Source organism: Cebus imitator, unplaced genomic scaffold, assembly GCF_001604975.1.
Source record: "Cebus imitator isolate Cc_AM_T3 unplaced genomic scaffold, Cebus_imitator-1.0 Scaffold331, whole genome shotgun sequence".
NCBI lineage: Eukaryota > Metazoa > Chordata > Mammalia > Primates > Cebidae > Cebus > Cebus imitator.
In genome coordinates this window covers 1,849,720-1,873,920 of record NW_016107646.1, presented here as the reverse complement: position 1 = coordinate 1,873,920, position 24,201 = coordinate 1,849,720, and the positions used below count along the sequence as shown (strand labels likewise).

Genomic DNA, 24,201 nt, shown 5'->3' with positions numbered 1-24,201 from the left:
TGGAGATAAGAAACTATCTCATATGTGTCTGTAAGACAAAGGCTCTTGCCTCACCTACGTTTTGAGGGGATACTAGGGGAAGTCAGTGAGGGGATTTAAAAAAGTGTGAGGCTTTTCTCCAGAAAATAAATGGTATTCAATTAGGAAAAGAGGAAGTCAAATTGTCTCTATTTGCAGATGACATGATTGTATATTCAGAAGACCCCATCAGCTCAGCCCAAAATCTCCTGAAACTGATAAGCGACTTCAGTAAAGTCTCAGGATACAAAATCAATGTGCAGAAATCACAAGCATTTCTATATACCAATAACAGACTAACAGAGAGCCAAATCATGAGCAATCTCCCATTCACAATTCCTACAACGAGAATAAAATACCTAGGAATACAGCTAAAAAAGTATGTAAAGGACCTCTTCAGGGAGAACTACAAACCACTGCTCAACGAAATAAAAGAGGACACAAACAAATGGAGAAACACTCCATGCTGATGGTTAGGAAGAATCAATATTGTGAAAATAGCCATACTGCCCAAAGTAATTTATAGGTTCAACGCTATCCCCATTAAGCTACCAATGACCTTCTTCACAGAACTGGAAAAAAACACCTTAAACTTCATATGGAACCAAAAGAGAGCCTGCATAGCCAAGACGATCCTAAGCAAAAAGAACAAAGCCGGAAGCATCACAATACCCGATTTCAAACTACACCACAAAGCTACAGTAATCAAAACAGCATGGTACTGATACCAATACAGAGCTATAGACCAATGGAACAGAACAGAGGCCTTGGCGGCAACACCACACATCTACAACCATCTGATCTTTGGCAAACCTTATAAAAACAAGCAATGGGGAAAGGATTACCTCTTTAATAAACGGTGTTGGGAAAACTGGTTAGCAGTGTGCAGAAAGCAGAAACTGGACCCCTTCCTGACACCTTACACTAAAATTAACTTTGAATGGATTAAAGACTTGAACATAAGACCTAACACCATAAAAACCCTAGAAGAAAACCTAGGCAAAACCATTAAGGACATAAGCATAGGCAAGGACTTCGTGACTAAAACACCAAAAGCATTGGTAACAAAAGCCAAAATAGACAAATGGGACCTAGTTAAACTCCAGAGCTTCTGTACAGCAAAAGAAACAATCATTAGAGTGAACTGGCAACCAACAGAATGGGAAAAATTTTTTTGCAATCTACCCATCTGAAAAAGGGCTAATATCTAGAATCTACAAAGAACTAAAACATATTTACAAGAAAAAAACAAACAAACCCACCCAAAAGTGGGAGAAGGATATGAACAGACACTTTCTGTTCATATATGAGTCCAACAAGAAGACATATATGAGTCCAACAAACATGAAAAATGCTCATCATCACTGGTCATTAGAGAAATGCAAATCAAAATCACACTGAGATACCACCTCATGCCAGTTTGAATGGCGATCATTAACAAATCTGTAGACAACAGATGCTGGAGAGGATGTGGAGAAATAGGAACACTTTTACATTGTTGGTGGGAGTATACACTAGTTCAACCATCATGGAAGACAGTGTGGCGGTTCCTCAAGGACCTAGAAATAGAAATTCCATTTGACCCAGCAATCCCATTACTGGGTATATACCCAAAGGATTATAAATCATTGTATTATAAAGCACACACACGCATATGTTCACTGTGGCACTGTTTACAATAGCAAAGACCTGGAACCAACCCAAATGCCCAACAACGATAGACTGGACAAGGAAAATATGGCACATATACACCATGGAATACTATGCAGCCATAAAAAACGATGAGTTAGTGTCCTTTGTAGGGACATGGATGAATCTGGAAACCATCATTCTCAGCAAACTGACACAAGAACAGAAAATCAAACACCGCATATTCTCACTCATGGTCAGGTGTTGAACAATGAGAACACAGGGACACAGGAAGGGGAGCATCACACACTGCGGTCTGTTTCAGGGAGGGGGCAAGTGAGGGACAGCAAGGGGTTGGGGAGGTCGTGGAGGGATAACATGGGGAGAAATGCCAGATGTAGGTGACGGGGGGATGGATGCAGCAAACCATATTGCCATATGTGTACCTATGCAACAATCCTGCCTGCACATGTATCCCAGAACCTAAAGTACAATAAAAAAAAAATTGCCATGTATCATGAATTTGAATTACATTATTCCCTTATTTTAAAAAATCCTATTACATGTGTGTGAATACACACATGCCACACACGCAGATGCATATTTCTCTTTGATACTATCAATGTAAGAAATATGTATGTTCCAAACATTTTTCCTAACATATGATCATCCCTTTCTGACAGCATTTTCATTTTGCAATGAATAGTCATTACATACCTGTAGCACATCACCAAGGTCTGCTGTGCTAATATCTGGATCCTCCGTGGTGTTGAAAGGCACAGGAGTTATTCGTACAAGGGTTAGCACTCTAGGTTCTGGATATCTCCATAACATCATCCCTGGGCAATCTTCAGTTTCATTATAAAATAAAACTTCATAGACCCCAGGCAATTTCAAAGATTCTGTCAAATAAAAGTATAATTAATTGCATGATTTTAAAAGGGAACATGGCTTAGTAAAGCAAGAAAAATTATGAGAATAAAAAAACATAAAGAAGCTTCATCATTTTTATATATTCTGGAGCAGAAAGAAATCAACAACTTCCCAAAAGAGAGACTGAATGATAATGTATTATTTTTGTACTGCAAATTTTAATGCACTTTTGAAAGTGATCTCGATGTGATATTAGTCAACACGCATTTAAAATGTGCGCACGTGCATGCGTGCACACACACACACACGCATATGCACACACACATTCTCTCATACCAAGGCTGTTGCTACTTACCAGCATCTTGTACATACTGAAATAGACCTGTCCGTAGGTCATCTGAACTTTGTTCACTTTTAAATGTCTGATTCTTTTCCACAGGAGACGACATTTGAGGCACTGGTTCAGAAACTTGTACTTCAAAATTTCCCTCCTCATTAAGGTATCCATTGAGTAATTCATGTAGAAGAACTAAACAATTCAAATGTTCTTGACCCCAGAAGACCTTGAAAATCATACAAAAAATTCTAATGGCTTTTAAATACAAATAATTCTTGAGAATAATTAGATATAATCATATTTGAATTAATGTAGGACTGTATTTATGTTCAATTTAATTACTTACAATAAATTATAATTTCTAAAAAGTAATTGAACTACAGGATAAAATTCTATTGCTTGAGTAAATATAAAACAACAAAAAATTAATTACATCATATTTTGTGTGAATAGCCACAAATTTAAAATGTTGAATTCAAGTTATATTGATTAAAGTAATGTTTATGAATTAATTTAGCTAGGAGGGAAAAGAACACCTATTACAGTTGAGAGAAGGCAAAGAAGATCATCTGGGCCAAAATGTTAATAAAATCATAATAGTAACTTTGTGGAATAGCTTTTCCATTTTGTTATGAGATTAAAGAAGCAGTCCTTATTATAGGGTTCCTTTCTTTGCACTTTTATTTTTCAAAGAAAAAGAGAGGGAGCCTTTTCAATAAACCTGAACTTAGAAGGCTCCCAACTTCTGTGTTTAGTAAGACTGTGCCAACACAAGAGGATTCCAGGGCCCCTAGGAATCAACTATACTACAGAAGCTGCAGTAGAGTTTCAGAACAAAAGGACTTAGTGTTTCCTCTAATGGAGATTAAGATTTCTTTTTCTGTATGTAATATTAGTCTATAACTAATAAGTTATAGACACATAATGACCAGTAGGTTATAATGAAGATCAAAACTTTCAAAAATGTTAAATTTCTCTGTAAATATTAAATAAAGGCAACACAGCTATCAATTCTAAGAGAACCAGGTAACACAGAAAAGACAAAAGAACATATAGTAGTAGAATATAATAGCCCTATATTGTGTGGGTAAGTTTTAAACCCTAGGCTTAAGTTCTGCTCTCTGGAATTAAGGCAACTCAGAAATGAAATTAAGAGATCGAACACTAAGTCTACTTGTGTTCTCATCAATCTTATTTTTATTAGATGCTGAAAAACAGAGATAGGTGAAAAGTAAAGCTGGGGAGTAGAATGTTGGGCTCTAGCCTTTAAATTGTCAAGAGACAATGACTATAATGTAGAGATAATACACGGCACTTTGTTTTTGCTTTTATTAATGCTGTGGTTTTAAAATTTTCTTACTTTTTATTTTTAAGCACTTGATCATGTAAACAGATCACTGCACTTTTTAACGTGAAGTTAACTGGCTGCCTTGGAAAAAAGGTAAGACAATGAATATTCTTGACAAAGTAATACATGCTTTTTGCTAAATATATGAAGATTTCTGATAGAGCAACACAAAACAGTAAGTTGTTAGGATCTTCCCAAATCTTGCTCCGTGTATTTAAAAAAAACAAAACAAAACAAAACTGGTGAAAAGCTGAGACAATACAACTTTGAGATAAAAACAAAAAATTGGCCAGGTGCTAGGGCTCATGACTGTAATCCCAGCATGGGTGGAGGATCACTGGAGCCCATGAGTTTGAGACCAGCGTGGGCAACATAGTGAGAACCTATCTCTTAAAAAAAAATAGATATAGTGGTGTATGCTTGTGGTCCTAGTATTCAGGAAGTTGATAGGGAGGATCTCTTGAGCCCAGGAGGCTGAAGCTGCAGTGAGCTGTTATCACACCATTGCACTTCAGGATGGACAATAAAATGAGATCCTGTCTCAAAAAAAAGAAAAGAAAAGAGAAGAGAAGAGAAGAGAAGAGAAGAGAAGAGAAGAGAAGAAAAAAGAAAGAAAGAAAAGAAAAGAAAAGAAAAAAGAAAAGAAAATTCATATTTAATGTCTTTATTATTGTGCAATAATTTATTTTAATTTTCTATCACTGTGAATCTTTCAAGGATTTTGGATTTGTGTCAAGTTTAGAGTGGCATCAAGGTACATAAAGATTAGATTAAAATACATTCAAATAAAAATAAGAAATAAGTTGGATGTCTTCAACAATCTATACTTGGCTGCTAAGACAAATGCATTAAGAGGTTGCAATGTGACTAATTTATCAAGAGTTGAAATCAGGTATCATAACATGTAAAATACTTAATATAAGAAATTGGTTCTTATTTATTGCTAGTGACACTATACTTGCAACAGAGTGGCTACTTTGTATTAATAGTTAGAAAAGTCTACAGTCTGGACAATATAGACCTCATCTCTGAGAAAAAATAAAAACAAAACACTGGCTGAGTGGTGGTACACAGTTCTAGCTACTCAGGAGGCTGATGCAAGAGGATCACTTTAGCCTGGGAGATTGAGGCTACAGTGAGCTATTATCGTACCACTGTACTCCAGCCTGGGTGATAGAGCAAGACCCTGTCTCAAAAAAAAAAAAAAGTCTACACATTAAAAAAAAAAATTGACCCAGCAATTCTACTCCTAGTTATATATCTAAGAGAAACGAAAATGTATGTCCACACAAAAAGTCATACACAAATGTTCATGGCAGCATTATTCATAGTAGCCAAAAGTGGAAAGAACCCAAATGTCTATCAATTGATGAATGAATACATAAAATATGGTATATCCATATAATGGATTATTATTTGCCATAAAAAGGAATAAAATATTGACACTTGGTAAACATGGATGAACGGTGAAAACACGCTAAGTGAAAGAAGTCAGTCACAAAAGACCATAGGTTATATGATTCTATCTACATGAAATGTCAAGAGTAGGCAAATACATGAAGATAGAAAGTAGATTAGCGATTTCCTAGGCCTGATGAAGGGGTTAGAGGGTAATGGTAAGTGACTGCTAATGGATATGTGTTTTTTGTTGGTGGTAATGAAAATGTTATGAAATTGATTGTGGTAATGATTGTGCAACTCTGTGACTAAAAAACATTGAATTGTATACTTTAAATAGGTAGATTGTCTGGTATATGAATTATATCTCAATAAATTTGTTGAAAATTTAATAAGTAGCAATCTGACAAATACCCTTTCTTACCACACAAAGATTTGAAATTTAGTGAAACAGTTCAAAAATGAACAAAGGCTAGTTAATAACCTATGGTAGGCCCAATACCCACAGACCTGTAGCAGACCTCCTCTTAAGTCAATGGATATTTTTGGTATGGATTGTTCTGGGCCTGGATTGCCACTGTGTTTACACCATTTAGCTTCCAGATTGGCAGTAGCACAACACGGTCCTATCAGAATGCGACTTCTTTCTTTGAGGCTTGTTTTAAGGAGAAAATCATTTATACTGAGTAGAAATGATGATCCAAAAATTATGCCTGAAAAAAACAAAAGAAATAGAGAAGAGTATATAATTCATCCTTACCAAACAAATGTTTGGGAAGGAACTATCTGTATTTTTTAAGATTATTAATTCATCCTTTGTCAGAGTCTTCTTGCTCAGTTGGCAGTCCACCACAGTTCCATGCCATTTATATAGAGTTCTAGTTATGAAGCAGGTATACCTCATTCACATTCCTAACAAAGTAATATTTACCAAAACATTATGACTTTTTCCATGTGTGAGCATTTTAAATTTTATGAGTAGAGACATTTTCATTAAATTGTGCAAGTTTTTCAAACAACTACATTAAGAATAAGAACAGCTGCTTCATTTGTCTATTGTTAACATGATGGGAAAGGGTAATTTTTCTGTGATTTCCTACAGTAACGGAGTACAGTGTATTACTCCACTAGACACTTAAGTTTTTTACCAGCCCATGTTAAAATTCAAAACAATCAAAATATGTAACATGTGTTTTCTAAAAATTTTAGTTTAATCCAAACTTCACACATCATAACCACTTGAAGTTTACAAAGTCTTAAAAACAGATAGTGGCAGGTTAGATTTATGAGAAAAACTATATGCTATAGTTCAAAGTAAATATACCCAGAAAAGGAATACACTTTAAAATGTAGGTTTTCTTTTGAACTTAAAATAGGAGTGTAGATCAAAACCTTTTCATAAAACCAATGGCACATTTTAAGATATTTAGATGCAAAGTTAGAGTGGTGAGTTAACTTTCCGCCCAAGGAGCTCATATTCTAAATTGTCATAGTGAATATTGAATTTCACCAGACCACGTTTGTAATGCCCATGGCTTATTTTTCTAATGATATTTGATCCCTAAAAAGACTAAAGATTAAAAAACACCTTAGGCCCATAGTATACACATGTTTCAAAGTACAGTAACCATATTGACTTCTCAATTCTGTGGAGACTTGAAAATTTCATATATGTTGTATATTCCTACTGCAGAAATAAGATATTCAATCTCTAATCCTCCAGAGAAGGCAGCACACCCACAAAAGCATTAGAGATAAGACTTTTGTTTAAAAATAATCATGGTGGAAATCAATTTCTTAAAAATTTTCATCAAATTGTGAAACTGAAACTACTGTTTCATTTACAATTATCCTGATTCGAAGCTTTCACTTAGCCTAAATAAACATATATTATAAGAAAAAAAAAAAAACCACTCCAGAAAATAAAAGAAACAGGCCCCAAAATACCCAGAAATTAAAAAAAAAATCTTTATGAACAGAGTCCATAACATAAGCCATAGTTTTCTGACTTAACAGCACTACTTTTCTAAAATATTTAAAACTTCTAAAAGTATTTACTAAATGAAATATATCTATTCATCATCCAGAAATTTGTCATAAAGGAATAAAAGTATAGCCTTAATTCACTGTAATTATTTAATAAACAGGCATTAACAGAATGTCAGGATTTCAAATACACATATCTTTGTATAACCCCATATTGACATACTTAATTATCTGGTGGTAATATTAATGTGATAGTCATATTGAATCCTTGTACACAGTATTTAGTACCAAAGGCCTCCTAGGTTGCTTATCTTATTTAATGGTTATCATTATCTATTCAGGCACCCAGATTGAAAAATTTCAGGCCCTCTTTGAAGGTTCTTATTTCCTTTGACAAATTTCCAAAGCTTATCAATTTCTATTTCATTCTCTCCAATTCCATTACTTTAAAACATCAAAGAAGGGACATCTGAATAATGTGAGTAACTCAGAGCAAAGATCATACCATCTTCAAGCTCAAGTAGTGATCATGCTGGAGGCAAAGACCAGGTTATTCAGTGTAGTCCTAGGCACAACAGCAGCTATTCAGGACATGTTCCATTGAACTGAATTGATAGTTTACAATCGGATCCTATTTTTCAGCCTGTCTCAACATGTTTCTTAATTGGTAGACAGGAAATAAAAGAGCTTATATCTTTGGTTTCATTTTGTACCACTGTAACGTAACAAGTCTGGATAGAAGAGATCTAGAAATCATCTACTCCAGGTCCCCTCACTTTGGAAAAAAAAAAAAGAAAAAGTTTTCTATTTTGAAATAACTTTGGGCCTACCTAAAAGTTGCAAAAACATACTGTGTAACATTCCTGTATGCCCTTCACCAAGCTATGTAACTTTAGTACAAACACTGAAATCAGGAAATCCAAATCAATGTGATACTTTTAAATAATCTATACATCTTTTTAAAATTTTGCCATTTTCCCCACTACTTTCCTCTTTCTGGTCTAGGATTCAACCCAGGATCCCTACTGGATTTAGTCATCAAAACTTCTTAGTCTTCTTGAATCTGCGACAGATCACCCAGCTTTGTCTTTCATGACCTTGATACTTACATATTACTACACACATAAACCTAGGGCCACAGAGACTACTCAGACTTCATGTAACTAGATATTTATACATTCAACAACCTGGCATAAATGGCAACAGAAAGTGAGTTAAGGCATGTGTTTTTCTTAGGGGGACAAATGCACTGTTGGACAAAATGCCTACAAGTAAAAATTATAAAGAACTACCTTCTCAACATTGGAACACTGGAGAAGGCCTGAATAATTTTGTAAAGTTCTCTGTGTGTTTGTGTTTATAGCAAATAAGACAAAATGTTTATATTTGTTCTAGCTCATGAGTATACAGGCATTTGATGAATCGCCCTCTACATTTTCTCTACTTGTATTTTCTCCCTAAACTTCCAAAGATAATAAAGAAAAACTTTTCAAAAATATGATTCAAAAGTTTGGGATTTAAAATTATCGCTTACACTTTAAAAGCATGAATATTATTAAAGTTACCTAATTGCTGATCAGGTCATTTTTAAAAATTTTAAATTCTGAAACAATTTTAGGCTTTCAGCAAACTTGACATCCTTCTCCCAGCTTCTCAATGTTAGTAAGTTACATAAAATCAGATTATGATTCTCAAAAACCAGTAAATTGGCAGTGATAGAAGACTACTAATTTTAAAACCTTTTCTCCTTTTCACCAGTTTCTCCTCCAATGTCCTTTTTCTGTTCCAGGAACCCACTCAGGATCCCATGCCACATTTAGCAATTATGTGATCAAGTCACTTTGACCAAGTATGCAGTATGGCTTCTTCCCTCTACCTCCTTTCCTTCAAAAGAATGCTTTTCTGCTGAATTTTTCTGTTGAATTTTTTCAAAAATCTATGTTTATCTTTTAACTTTAAGTTTTAGCAAACTAATTGCAGATATTTAATTAAACTAAATGAAGTGTAGCAACATTGAGAAATAATTTCAGAAACAACTGGCGTGATGAACAGAACCAATCATGCTTTGTTTGAATACTTTGAGCATAAAATTTTACTTCAAGGAACAAGTGGTTTCATGATCTTTCAAATACTCCTTCAGAAGACTAATAAATGCAAACCACTTCTTTTGAAAAATGTTTACGAAGTGCTGCCAGCTCCATATTGTCAGTATCTACTAGACCCTTAGCAAGGCTCCTACTTTCTACATGCTGACTGAGCAAAATGCAATCTAAATCAAGCTTCTATATATCATTACAAAGAGTAGTCAATGATGACATTGCTAGCAAAGCCTATCCAGGTAATTTTTTATCCGGCTGTGAGTAATCTAAGGCTACTAGAAAATCAGCAAGCATGTGTTAGATACATCCAGAAGCTGATCTGCATAACAGTGAAACATCAGGAAACCTCAGAATGTGAAAAGGACAACATTTTGTAAGTATTGTCTATGAAGACATAACCAATCCCTTAAAAATAAAGTCTTCCATTCCTTCATCCAAGTATGTTGAAGCAGATAAAAATGGCAATTGTGTGCTCTAACCACAAAAAAAACGTGTTTCCCCCAACTTGATCAGAATCTGTAAGTTAATCAGATCATATTTAATTATATTTAATTCTGTAATAAGCCTACATACACACACACACACACACACACACGTAGTACCTGTTAATATAGTAAACTAAAATACAAGAAGAAATGATATATGGGACAAAACATAACAAAACCAGTCAGAGAACTACATGGACACTGACATTTAAGCTGTAAAAGGTGCCAGTATTCCCCAACAAATGAACTTAAAAGTCTAGTTATCAAAATAATAGACCAAATGGGTGGCCAGCCTACTATGTTTCCCTTCTCAAAGCACCTGATGACTTCTCATAGGTGAGATTTCCATTTCCCAGGGACTATGACTCAGTCACTACCGTTGAGTAAAAGCTGGGACCCCCTAGTTTAATTCAAACCTTTTTATTTGGACATAAGAAAATGGAAAAACAAATAGCTGGAAGAGGAGTTTTTTCTTTCCCATAAAGAAAGGCAGAATTTGTTATGAAAGATGAAATGTCTACTGAGTTGGCTACTTACACATGGCCATTGTCTGGGAAAGGTATTTTTTATAAAATGCTTTAGAACTCTAGGATTCTGGAAAAACAAAAACTAAAAATACCAAAGGGTGATGGTGGATATGCTTTGCCTCTTTTTTTCCGGCCAATCTGCCACCATGCTCACTGTTTTTACAGTTGTGTTAGTTTATTAGAAAAATAAAACTTGATTGGATCATGTGGCTATGTTAAAAAAAAAAGACTGGCAGATCTGACTGTACATACTGGAAAGTGTATGACAAGCTTCTTACACAGGAAAGAATAGCAGCAAATACATACTTGAAAAGTTTCTGGGATGAATACAGTAGCTGGTTAATTGAATTATGCAAGGAAACTAATGCAGAATCAATTATTTTTTAAAGTAAGTCACATGGATGGAAAAATTGGTAAAAATTTACTCAAATAATGTTGAAAACAACATGACTTGCTAAGTAATTTACTGCAATGCCTTAGAAAATGGTTTTGATCTATCTACATAATCCAGGTTTTGAAAGATTGATATAACAGAAAGGCCAGCAGCCAGGAGACGTGTGTTATAATTTCAGCTCCACCATAGTATCCCTGGGCAAACTGCTTAACCTCTCCATTCTCTACTCAATGAAGAAGTTAAGACCAGCTCCGTGGACTTCAACCCAAGGGTCCTTAACACTTAGTGGGTCCCACATAGTAATGGTGATCTGTAAGTGATTTTTAGTATTCCTCAGAGCCTAAAAGAAATGATGAATTTGTCTGAGACTAGGTTGTAGAGGTGTTCTAAAGTTTTGTTTGTTTTGGTTACAACTATATCAGGTTGGCATAGTTAGCTATCTAATACCAAATGCAATGTGTCTGGACCATGAGGTCAATGGCAGAAAAAGATAATAAAGGTTAGTGATAAAAAAAAAAAGGATGACCTTTAAGGTAATTTTCAGCTGTGATATTTAATAATCTATGACCTCCATATTCATGTGGTCTGATTTCAGGGAAAGGAGTATATAAAAAGACCAGTATTTAGTTACTCAGCACTTAATTTGTGCCAAGCAATGTGCCAGGTACTCTGCATACTTTAAGTCACCGAATCCTCTCAAAGTCTATGATTTAAATATTTTTGCCTTCATCTGGGAAATGCACTACAGAGTGACTTTTGATACAACAAACTGGTCAGTAAGTAGCAGGGCTGGGATGCAGATTCTGTCTGCCTCTTTTCAGCACCATGTTGCTTTATACAAACTACTGCTATTAGTTCTTAGTAATTTCATTTTTCCAGTTGGTAACTGGGTTGTAAATAAATGCTTTTCCCTGTCCTCAGTTCTCTTGCACAGCCTCAGTGTGTTATGTCAACACAGCTAACAAGTCCAGTGGACCAACCAGGGAGTAAAAGAACATCTAAGATATGTTGTCAGTTACTCATCACTGTCAGGGTTGCTTTGCTAGAAGCTTTCCTAGCAAACAGCCTACTGGCTTAGATGGGCAAGGGGGCAATTTGCTGTGACCACAGGCAAAACTAAATGCTGTCATAAATTCAGTCGAGTGGGGGATAGAGATTTACTTCTAATCTTTTATTTTCCACAGTCCGTGGGCTGGGGCCACAATACTTGTCCATTTCACTTAATATTAAACTAATAAGGGCTATCATTAGGATGCAAAGGAGAGGCTATTAAGAAAAAAGTCTCTAGTACTTAATTATTAGGGCTGGAAACTTTCTTCTCCAATAACATTTTATACAATGAGATAGCAGCATGTTGATCGACAGCATTTTTGTTATCTCAAAGGCCCTTTTTTTAATCCTTCCCAAGAAACACAATGCTTTAATATGTGTATATGTAAAACCTGTATCAGTTGTTTTTTCCAAATGTGTTAATAAATCCAGAGAAAAGGTTCTTTATCATATGAAGCAGACAAAAGAAAAAGCACTGATTTTTCTTTTCTAGAGTACATGGGACACACAAGGTCCAATGTAATGGGACACAATTCTAAAACAAATACCCTGAGGCCAGCAGTTTTCTAGCAAAGAGTCTAGATTAAGTTTGGAATTTGGTAACTAAAACCAATAACCAGAAATGACTAATTTGGCTAAAGATAAGATTTGAAGGTGAATTTACATGGAAGACTATAATGACTACACAGGATTTCTCATTAGAAGGGAGCAGAGTCTTACGAAGATTTCATATTCCCCAAGAGAACCATATTTACACAATTAACAATTCTTTTGTTGGGAAAAAGCTTTTCATTATTGCATGTGGACACATGTGGGCTGTGTAAAAATACAAGGGATGTGTAACACACGGTAAACAGAAAGTAATGATCTTAAACAGGCCAAATCCTTGAACTCGTCATTAATAAATGTCTCTCTTGCATTCAGCTACCCCGGCTGCTGGGAGCCTGTTTTCTTCAAGTACTTCAAACACTGAAATCCAGGAACATTTATTATTTTAATCCATTACAGGCAGTGCTTGATTTAACTTTATTGGTTGCGGTGGTGGTGGTGGTGGTTATAAGTGGGGGTACAGCAATGTTCTTTTACACATCATTTCAAAAGGGCTTAATTATATTTTATAGTTTGGGCCAGGAATTCTGCTTGTTTTTTTGTCTAACAAGGTTCAAATGGAGTTCAGGTCAGTGATGAATCAGAAGAAAAAGTCAGAGATGGTTATCTCTCTGAAATGAGCTCATCTCCCTCTACGAAAGGCTGGGCAGGTACATCATGTTCACTACCCCACAGCACATGAGATCGCTCTGATATCCTAAGTTTGCTGCTTATTAGATAACTTTTATTTTTATGCAGCTTTGAAATACATACACTAGAAACTCAACTTAATGGATATCTTCTATATCTCTGAAGTTACTATCCTATGTATTTTAAAGGCTTTCCTTTGGAATCTAAAACAGCTATTGCAACCACATAGCACTCAAACAAAAAATGTACATAAAGAACATTTTAAGAGATGTACAAGCTCTTTATCACAGGACAATGAATATCTATCCCAAAATAAAAGATGTAAAATATTGTATTTACATAATTTGGCTAAACAAAACATTAAATGACTATGTAAATACAGCTGAGCAGCACAAATCTACTAGTGTTTTTTAACAATGTCAAACAGTCATAATTTTTAATCTCTCTTCTTGAGGGTGTGAAAAAGATCTTTTCTAAGGTAGTGGTAATTAATAATGTCTAGTCTAGTCACATAACAGTTATAGCAAAGATAATACAATTTGTATGTTGAGATGTCTTCTCCACTGCATATAATTTCTAAGAGGAGGACAGGAGAATTATAGTATCTAATACATTTATGGTTTTTATTCTCATCATATTAGAAAAATGATATGGGATATTATTTTGAAAAACGTTAAGATAATTTTACTTGTTCTACTTATTTCCCATCCAATTTTTAGAAATTCCTCTTCTATTTTTTGTTGAATGCCTCAAGGTTCACCAGGATATACAAAAATATACCATAGTCAAAAATTATCAGTAATCTACAGGTAATTTAAGGGTAAAATAAGAAATACATGTCAGTTTATCAGTAGCAACTTTGAACCTTGTTATAAAGTAATAGGGGGGAATCTGACCAGTATTAATAGTGGTACTCAGTCCTGGGAGGGGGAGGTGTCATGTTTCATGGACTCTAGGCCATCTGTTCTTCCCGCCTACATTTTACTTCTGCAAAACTATAAATGCACCTCTACCTCAGGGACTATAGAAAGGCATTAGAATTCTTCTGCTTTTCATTATCACAAGATTCAGTAACTCATTTCATTGTCAAGATAATCCCCTTTTACTCTTTCTTTTGCACTTGTGGGGTATGCCAAAATGACAAATAAAATCCCAGATGTTACAGAGCCAATGAGGTCTCCACCTTTCCCTGAGTGTTGGGTTTAAGCTACTTGGGACATAGTGTCAAAAATGACAGGACCCTGATGCCCACACCCAATATTCACTAAGAGTTGTTAGTGATTTGTGTAGCTGTCTACAAGCTGTACTTCCACTTCAATCCTCAGTGGCTGCTTAAAAGTTAAGTTTGTCCTCTGGCTTTAACTGTCCAAGAACTCACTTCCTATTGTTCAGGCATTGGACAGAGATGTTATTTCTTTCTAAAAGTAACAAAAGACTTTGGGATGTTGTAATTGGCTGGTTATTGCATGTTGTAATTGGCTGGTTATTGCATGATATTATTTTAGGTAGTCATATTTAATTTAATGTTTTATTTCCCCTTAGGCTAACTTGCATCTCTGCAGTATCCAAAGGTTATGACAACGCTTTATAAGATTTTCCTTAGGAAATCCAGTTAACTATAGAATGAAAAGCTGGAGCTCTACTTTTTATCAATTAATGACCTGGTTTCACTTTTCAATACATGAAAAGGAACTTTAGGTTCTTTACATGTTACTGGTCCTGAATTCAGTGAATGTTAGAAGAGACAGTTTGTGTATGTGAAAAATAATGCGGCATGCTTTCTCTCTCTACTTTTGTTTATTCAAAAAGATAACTACATCTGGATGACAGAGGCTGGGGTAGTGAAAGTTACATAAGCCATAGCCCTTTGACTAGAAGGAGTTCAACTCACTGTTTTTGGCTTGGGTGGAAAGTCACCCAAGTCCTTATGGCAGGGGATCTGTCTAAATTCTTCCAAATTCTGACTAAAATGCCAGCCAAGATGACCTTATTACGGTTCTTCCCCCAATCTTTTGTTTCATCTAACTCGCTCATGTTCTATTTTCCTTTTCCTTATCTACATACACAGAGGCTGCCAATCTAAGTGCCCCCAAGAAAGAGCAAGGCAGCCTAAAGTACAGCTATTTCACAGCTCTGAACTGTGTTCGCTTGTCGAAATCTAAGGAGTGCCGCCCAAATAGAGCCATAATTTACTCTGACAAGGGGAGCTAAAGTCTGTAGCTTGCTCTCCACCCTGCCTCTGGAAAGTGCTACACTGCCAGTTCACAATTTATAGCTATATACTTCAAATGGCAAAAAAGATTGTGTTGTATGTACATGTAAGGGAAAGCTTTTATTTTTTTTTTAAGAAAATACTATAGAATGGGATAAATTTAATGAATAGCAAAAGAAATATTATCTGCTTTAAAATATTTTAAAATATAATTTCTAAAGGATATGTACTTTTAATACAATCATAGGATTTTCAGCTGTATTATATACCAACTTTAAAAATATAGGCATTACATCTACTGAAATCAGAACTTTTGGGTCATTTTACCAAAGATTCATGAGATAACATAAGTATTCTAACAGAAGTAAGGGTTAGGTTATTGTAAGTCACTGCTACACCAGTATCTGCAGAGTAGAATTAAAAAAAAAAAATCAAATCCCATGAAACTCCCATAGTTTAGGGTCAAAGAATAATGCAGGAGGCTAAGCAGAACTAGTAGATATTTTTTGTAAAGTAGAAAATATTGAACCATTTTGCTTCATTCCAAGTAATAATTCCTTTAACTGCTTCAGTCAATCATTTATAAATATTTAGTTTTAAAAATCAGTAAATAAATATGAAAGCACAGATTATTTAAATGTATTGAGAATGTTCAGGGGAGAAAAATTAACTTATGCCTTTCGATCATATTATTTCCTTTCGCATACACTTCCAGTAAGCTTATGACAGTTTAGATGATAAAAAAATATAATCATTAGGTGAACTCAAATATTTTTCTACCTTTGAAAAATAAGAAAACATACCTAAAACATATTCTCAATGGTGTTTCTCTAGATATTACTTAGCACATAAGATTCCTCTAGCATTACAAATCTATTTTGGCTCCTAAATTAAAACTCATCTGGAAAGGACTGTTTTACCCTGTTTATATAACACTGTCACATAAAGAGTGTTAAAAAAATACTTCACTAAAAATAGCTTGCGTAAGTTAGGGATTAGTTTCTGCTGCTATAATTGTTCCTTTGTAGTTTTTTCCATGATGTTTTTGCACAGTGTTTTTGACTGTGTTTATTAAAGTCAGCACATCAAAAAGGATCAAAGAGAAAGTGAGTGAGAACCAACGAAACCCCAAGTGTGTTGTCTCATTGGGGAGTTATGCAGATTCGCATAAACAAGTGCAAATTGTTGAGGTTTTAATGAAAATTTTCTACAATTATTTTATCTGAAGTCATTCTATACAATAACATCTGTACAGCAGATGGCTATACTGTACCAAGGCAATGCTCCTTTTTCTTTCTGTTTAATAGTACATCTGAGATGACTACTTTTGTCACTGTGCTCAATTTGGTTCAGCAAATAATTTTGAAAAGTGCAGCTGCTGCAGATGGTCACAACAGTTATATAAACTGTAAAATCAAAGACACAGTTAAGCATTTCTGTATTAGATTCAAACTATAAAAATCTGACATTAACTTCATTGAGCTCAAAAATATACTACAGTATAAAAAATTTCAGTTGAATGTAGAACAATGTCACTTGAAAACTACAAAAAGAAATATGACTACTGGTAGGGGGCTTTTATGTGAGTATATTTGCTTTTTGGTGGTGGATAGTTTTTTACCACTTACCAAAATTATACTTTGAATATATGTTTACATATATTTTATCCAAATTGCAAAGCATGAATTTTTAAGACATTTGACTACAAAATGAAATTAATGTTCAAAGCTTAAATTATGTTTTATTATAAAAATATAGTTAAAATAATTTTTTTGAAAAAATATGTACCAATCTCTTAATCACAATTTCCCGAGAAATCAGTCCTTATAACTAGAAGTTAATATAGTCTAATTTCATGTAATTACAGTTTATTATTATTTTGCTAAACTTGTTATCATCCTAAACTGTTTGAGTATGCATAAAGAAAAAATTGCAGTAAAAATATATTTTGGTGTTCATTATAGTCTCATAACAAAATTGTTCCTATTAAGTAGCTAACCTCAACTGAGATTTGATTTGAGGCAAATAATTACTTTAAAATATTTGCTGGACCCTGCATGTTAGAGCTGTATAAAGCACGTTTAGTCAAAGCTATAGTTGCCATTTTTGTGTTTAACTAGATTTAAGAACATATTTGTAAAAGGATTAAGGATATGTTGTTTTTCCTATATAAAGGGGAAAAAAACAAGTTCCAAAACTAGAGTTTACTAATTCATACAGCTTAGTGAGAGAAGGGTTTCTTAATATTGTAGAGATGTTTACGAAAGACAGACATCATTAAACACGGATAAAATATGAGTATCAAATGAATAACAAAGCAATGAGGATGAAAAAAAAAAGGACCTGGAAGTGAGTACAGTATGTTTAAATTCTTCCATTTTGTTTGAGTCTTAACCTTTCCCTGCTATGACTGAGGGACAATTGGAAAGGCATGGGAATAGGCCCAGTGTTGTCTGGGTTGCAGTTTATTTGTGGATACATCAGATACTTCAGTATTTCATAGTCTTTCATGTCCCATGGACCTTACCTTTTTCACTCATAACTTTTAAGACAATTAAAAAAAAAAAAAAAAACACAGAGCTTTTAGTTGGCTTGGTCACAAATATTTCTGGTGAGAAAGAAATAAATCATCCGTTTTGGCCTAAAATTCACACTTCTCAGCTATAAAACTTTTCCTTTCTCTTTTAACTACTAAGCCCAAACTGGCTATATGGAACTAAGTTACAGTTAGTCTGCAGCTGCCATTTAATTACTTTTTGATAAGCAACTAAGTTGCATATAAGGATTTACTTTATCCCCTACACTATCCCCAATCCCCTATTTCCCTCCACAAATTAAAGTGGGAAAAGACATGGTTCCCTTTTGCTACATTTACTTTCAGAGCAAAATTTCTGGCCTTATGCCCTGAAATTTTACAGTAGCAGTTTCTGTGATTGAAAACTGTTATTTCCCACCTGTGTCTTGCCTTTCCTCTTCCCCTCCTCACAATCCTTCTGCCCACTCTTTTTGAAAAAGTATGTAAGAATTTAGTCATGGTAACAGAAGAGGCAAATGTAGATGTCACTGCTGGTTGATTTCTCACCTCTCCTCCCATCGATGACATTCAGTTTGCAGGATCTGTCCCTCCCTTTGCTAGGCTAGGCACAGAAGCACAGCTTTGCCTTGCCAGGTGTTGTTGCCTGATAAAATGCCTCAATAGCATTCTTACAAAGTTGAATCCTGGCTTCTGTTATACTTTGTGTAGCATATCTGCCACCACAGCAACTTTTCTTTTTTAAGTAAACAGTTACCAGTGACTTAATGCTGTGCCTCAGAATCACCTGTGGGGCTTGTTGAAGCACAGATTTCAGGGCTCCATGCCCAGAGTTTTGGATTCAGTAAGTCATGGGTGGGGTCTGAGAATTAACAATTTCCCAGGTGATGCTGATGCTGCTAGTCCTGAGATCATACTTTGAGAACCACTATTCTAATGGTTCACAAAACTTATATACTGTTGTTCCACTATAGCTGTTTTAGGTAAAAGGAAATTTAGCAATTAACAGTTTTCAAGACACCCGTAAGAACATGCCTCAAGAGGAGGATAGAAACATTTCTGTTTAGACATTGAAATATCTAAAAGGATTTGTTCTAAAATTACATCTAAAAACAAGGTCACAAAACAGAAGTGTCCTCATCTCTAATGGCCTTTATAACTTTTAACTTCTACATAATATAAATCTTGAAAATGATGCATTTTCAGATGTTAACAAATCATATTGCTTGTCCTGTCTCCCCCCCTCCCCTTTTCTGTGACTTACCAGGTACTTTTTGTGCTGCTTTGACACTAAGGTTTCCACTGAGGTTTGAAAGAGATGCTAACAGGCATGGTTTACTAGCATGGGGGACAGTTTCCATGGAGATCACAATCTGAGTAGTTTGAACAGAAATTTTTTGAAAGCAGGAAACAGCTCTCCACATGTTTTCCTGAACTGAAATCTTTTGTACTCCATCACCATGAACTTTGGGTTTAGACAACTTTCCACGGTAATATTTGGAGACTGGAAGATCATCCTTATTCGCCATGGTGTTGGGCAGGGCTGAAGTCTCTTCACTATGTGCTGAACTGTGAGCATTTTTAATCTTCTTTAAAAAAAGGTTTATCTGATCCAGTTTGGTGAAACTCAGGTTTGCTTTCAAAGGCTTTGATATATCCAAATTGATATCTGCTATAGAAGTAAAAAAAAAAAAAAAAAAACAACAATTATTGAAGCTTTCTTATTGAATATAAGCCTTGACTTCTCTGTCAAGCTCCTATTTAAGTGTCCCAAGCTCCATATTATGGACTCATTAGGATAACCAGAACATGATATCTCTCTTACTCATCACTTAAAAGATTCTTTCCATGTTGTTACCTGAAGGAGAATTCTCCTTGGACTACATACATGCCTACATTCCTGGCTAATCCTTGTGACAGCCTTGATATCCATGTGTGGCCCTGATACAAGGATATTAAGGCTGTCCATTTCCACTCTGCCCTAACACTCCAAGGCAAAATGAAGCAGTTTCTCTAGTTTGTTATTGATCTGAAACTAGCCTTTCTTCCAAAAAAAAGAAAAAAAAAAAAGGGCTTTCCTTACTACCCAGAACAATGTTTGACACAAATAATGGTATTATTGATAAATATTTATCCAAGTTTCTGGCTGAAGTAGCCTTCCCTACCATTCTCTAATCATTTATGCAGAAAATGTGTTTCCCTGTTATGACCTGTTGCAAACCAGAAGAGTCCCTGTACCTTTCCCTACACTCTGCATTGATAAAAGTTCAAATACCTTGCCCAATGTAACACTGGTAGACTTATATTTCTTTAAATCTGTAGTCCATTTTATATGTACCATATACCAGATGTTGTCGTTCTTTGTATCTTACTTACCTGACACAAAAACTAGCCATATTGTTTTTAACCTTCTTATTTCATCTAAAATCACCTCGTTCTATTCATATTATCAAAAAGACAAAAGACTACAAGCAACATTAAGACAGAGCATGCCACACATCTTTATAACTCAGTGCTTAGCACAATGTGTCTTACATATCTATGTATTTGATGAATGTTTGAGCTTCACTGACCCTAACAAGTGTTCATTTCATCAGAGCTTGAGGATGTAACAGAAGATATAACCCCAAATGAAGCTAGGAATAGCAAAGTCATTAGGCATATTATTAAGTTATAAATCATATGTAATATTCTTTTTTTGTGTGTGAAGGAAGACAGATCTATTGACACCAATATCTAGAAATCAAGGCTCACAGACGAATGGAGGCATCTTCAGCCCTGAGGAGGTTGGGCTGTGTCTCCTGAATCTCTGAGGGTGGGCAAAGCTGACATCTCTGTGTGGGCAGAGTCAATGCAGTCCTCATTCTCTTCCTCCCTGGGGACAAGGCAGCCAAGACAGGTGGGCACATATGAGGGGGCACCTTCCTGCCCCAGCCTGGCCCAGTAGTCTCTGGAGTTAGGCAGGTGTGGCAGCTGCACCACATCACAGGGTGGATCCAACATGATTCTGTGGAGGGGTTCCAGGATTCTCGACTGACTGAATTTCCGTGGAATGATGAAAATTAAAATTTACTTGATTATGGAAGCCTCTGATCCATTCTAGCCAAGGAATTACATGAGCCACTGAAAATCACCTCAAAGCAATTGCTCTCACGGCCCTCGCCAGGGCAGTCGGGGAGCAGGAGGAAGGGTGCCCAGGCTGGCAGCTCTAGCTTTTCAGCTCTGCGGCCTCCTTCTCTGCCTTCTCCTCTATTTTCTCTTTCTCTAAGGTTGCTACAATTTCAGCCACCTGGCTGGTAGAGATGTGAACATCTTTGTCTACAAACTCAATCATGCTGACAAGGTTGTCAGTGCTGCCCTTGCCATTCTTGTCTTCATCCAGTGCTTTGGCCAGGCTAGTGAGCTTGTTTTCTGGACTGCCTGACTTGCTTCACAGTGTGGTGCTGATGAGCTCAGCAACAGTGATGGTGTTCTCCCCCGAGGCATGCCCTAGGCCAGGCCCAGTTTCCAGCTGCTGGTCCATCTCCAGGTGCAAGATCAAGTCCTCCATCTGCCTGATCATCTGCTGCACCCTCTTGGTCAGTATCTTGCTGGCTTTAGATTCTTCTACACATGTTTCTTCACTGGTGTTTGAAAGTTCCTTCTTCATCTCTTGCAAATCCTTGCTGTAGTCCTGCATGTCCTCCTTCAGCAGCTCCGGCTCCATCTTCTCCTCGGTGAGCAACTTCTGCTCCTTCAGCTTACAGCAGGCATTGCTGAGGATGTCTATTTCCTCCTTAGTTATTTCTTCCTCGTTAGAGCTCTCTAGCAGTGGGGCAGCGTCCTTTAGCGTCTCTGACCATAGGACTGTGTCAAGCACTTCTGGCTGCAGTTAGGCCCCTGGCCTTCGAGGAGTGGCTTCTATACCTTCACGCTTGACATCCTTTTCCACCTCCGAGCACTTCTGCACCTCCTTGTGGTGCTCCTGCTGGATGGCTTCCTCCTCCTACAGCATGGCCTCCAGCTTGGCCTTGTTGTCCACCTGCTCACCCTCTACCTTGGCCACTTTCACCTGCGCTTCCTTTGCCACAATCTCCGGGAGGGACTGCAGTATGGACTTGAGCTGGTTGGCTGGCAAGACGGTGTCTAGGAGGTACATAGGCTGGGACAGGATGAGGAGAGATATGGGGATCTTCTGATGCAGGTGCAGGTCCAGCCACTGCTTCAGCTGATGCTGAGTAGCTGACAACTGACATTGACGTATAGCTCACATGCCTCGCTCCCCACAGGCTGCCTGCAGCTACCTGATGTTCAGGCTGTTCACCCCTCCTTAGCAATCAGCTTGCTGTCGCCCTTTATGGAACACAGCTGCATGGTGAGCTGGAAGCGCAGAAGTTGTTGGTGCCAATGGACTGCAGCTCCAGCAGCATGCGCAGTGCCATCAGCTGCGACCATGACAGGTTGTCCAGGGTCAGCTCATTCTCCAATAATTTGAAAAAACGCATGATTTCTTCATTGCTGGGTCTCTTCCCCCATCTCCTGGATCTTCTGGAAAAACAGAGTAGTCTGGTGGCACTGCCCTTGCCTGCCTTGTTCTTCAAGACCCTCTTCTTGATGGTGTCCTGGAGGAACTTCGCCAGCTCCAGGCTGACCTGAAGTTCCTTCTGCAACCTCTCCTCCTTGATGAACTGGGTCTCAAATGTGAATGATGGCATGTTGGGGAAGAGCTTCAAGGTCACGGGTGGGAGGAATTCCATGAACTGGACCACCACAAACATGAGGAACTGAACCAAGCGGAAGAGGGTGGTGTAGATCCGTAGAAACTGCCTGCACTCCTGGCTGGTCAAGGTGTGGCTGGGGAGGATGCGCCAGAGCATGTGCGCCGCCATCTTGGTGTGGCTCCACAGCAGGTGGAAGCCATGGCAGTAGCACTTCAGCTCATCCTGCTGCCTCTGCCAGAGGGACTTCTTCACCACCACTTCTGTGGGGTGGGTGGGGCTGTATACCCGGCATAAGCTTGTATAACGAGTTTCTTGTTCTTGTCCTTGAAGGACTTGGGGGACTTCTCTACTATCAAGTCATCACAGGTAGGGTGCAAAGAGTGCCATCTGTGCACAGGAAGGCACTGAGGTCCTGCGACCACACCACTGCAATGGAGGCCCATGGCACTCTTGCCACTGTGCGTGGGCACTCAGGCCTCAAAGCCCAACAGCCAAGGTGACTGCCTCTGAAGGAACGGTACACAGGGTGGACCAGAGTGCAGCAGCCAAATGGAAGATTCGCACCACTCCTCCACCCCAGGATGTTGGCATAGGTGAGACAAGCAAGATCCCCCAGACTACCCAGAAGTTCTCATCAAGGCTTCATGATTGATTACGCATTCACTCATACTTAATATACTCCATCTTCAAGAGCACGGTCCCTTCTCACCTTCTTCAGACATCAGGATCTCTGGGTTTGCTCCTAGATACCAAGGCTCTCTCAGGGTCCCATCTCTTGTGTTAGTTCCCTCCCGCCCGGACATTGTTTTCTTATCAGGCCTAGCAAAACACTGAGTCTTGCTTCTAGCTACTTGTGCACTGGAAAGGGTCAGACACTTGAGTCACCTGCACAAAATACTAAAACATTTCTTTCTCCCCATGTTTTTAAAAAGGAAAAACACCTTAATTTAAAGGAATTATTTTTAAAAGACACCTTATTGACATATAATTCACATGCCATAAAATTACCTATTAAAAGGATACAATTTATTGTTTTTACTATACACAGTTATGCAACCATCACCACTGTCTCATCCCAGATTATAATCAACACACACACACACACACACACACACACTCTCTCTCTCTCTCTCCCCCCCCCCCCCCATACTATTTAGCAGTCACTCCTCACTCATTCTCCCCTTCAGCCCCAAGAAACCACTAATTTTCTTTCTGTCTCTACATGGGATCATATAATATGTGATCTTTGGTGTCTGGTTTCCTTCATATAGCATAATGCTTTGAGGTTCATCCATGTATCAATGTATCAATACTTCATTCCATTTTGTGGCTGAATAGTACCACAACATAAGCATATAACACAATCTTCTTGT

At 37.0% G+C, this 24,201-nt stretch overlaps 1 protein-coding gene and 1 pseudogene across 1 annotated transcript in view; both read right to left on the bottom strand.

Moving 5' to 3' along the window:
• Positions 1-24,201, bottom strand: part of VPS13B (vacuolar protein sorting 13 homolog B) — an 829,147-nt gene that overhangs the window by 145,396 nt on the left and 659,550 nt on the right. Inside the window, exons 36-39 of the mRNA XM_037730112.1 lie at positions 19,393-19,800; positions 6,114-6,316; positions 2,876-3,083; positions 2,365-2,549 (exon numbers count right to left, since the gene is read on the bottom strand). Coding sequence (XP_037586040.1) covers positions 2,365-2,549; positions 2,876-3,083; positions 6,114-6,316; positions 19,393-19,800 — 1,004 coding nt within the window. The remainder of the gene's footprint in view (positions 1-2,364; positions 2,550-2,875; positions 3,084-6,113; positions 6,317-19,392; positions 19,801-24,201) is intronic.
• LOC108286895 lies at positions 19,817-23,631 on the bottom strand (annotated as a pseudogene).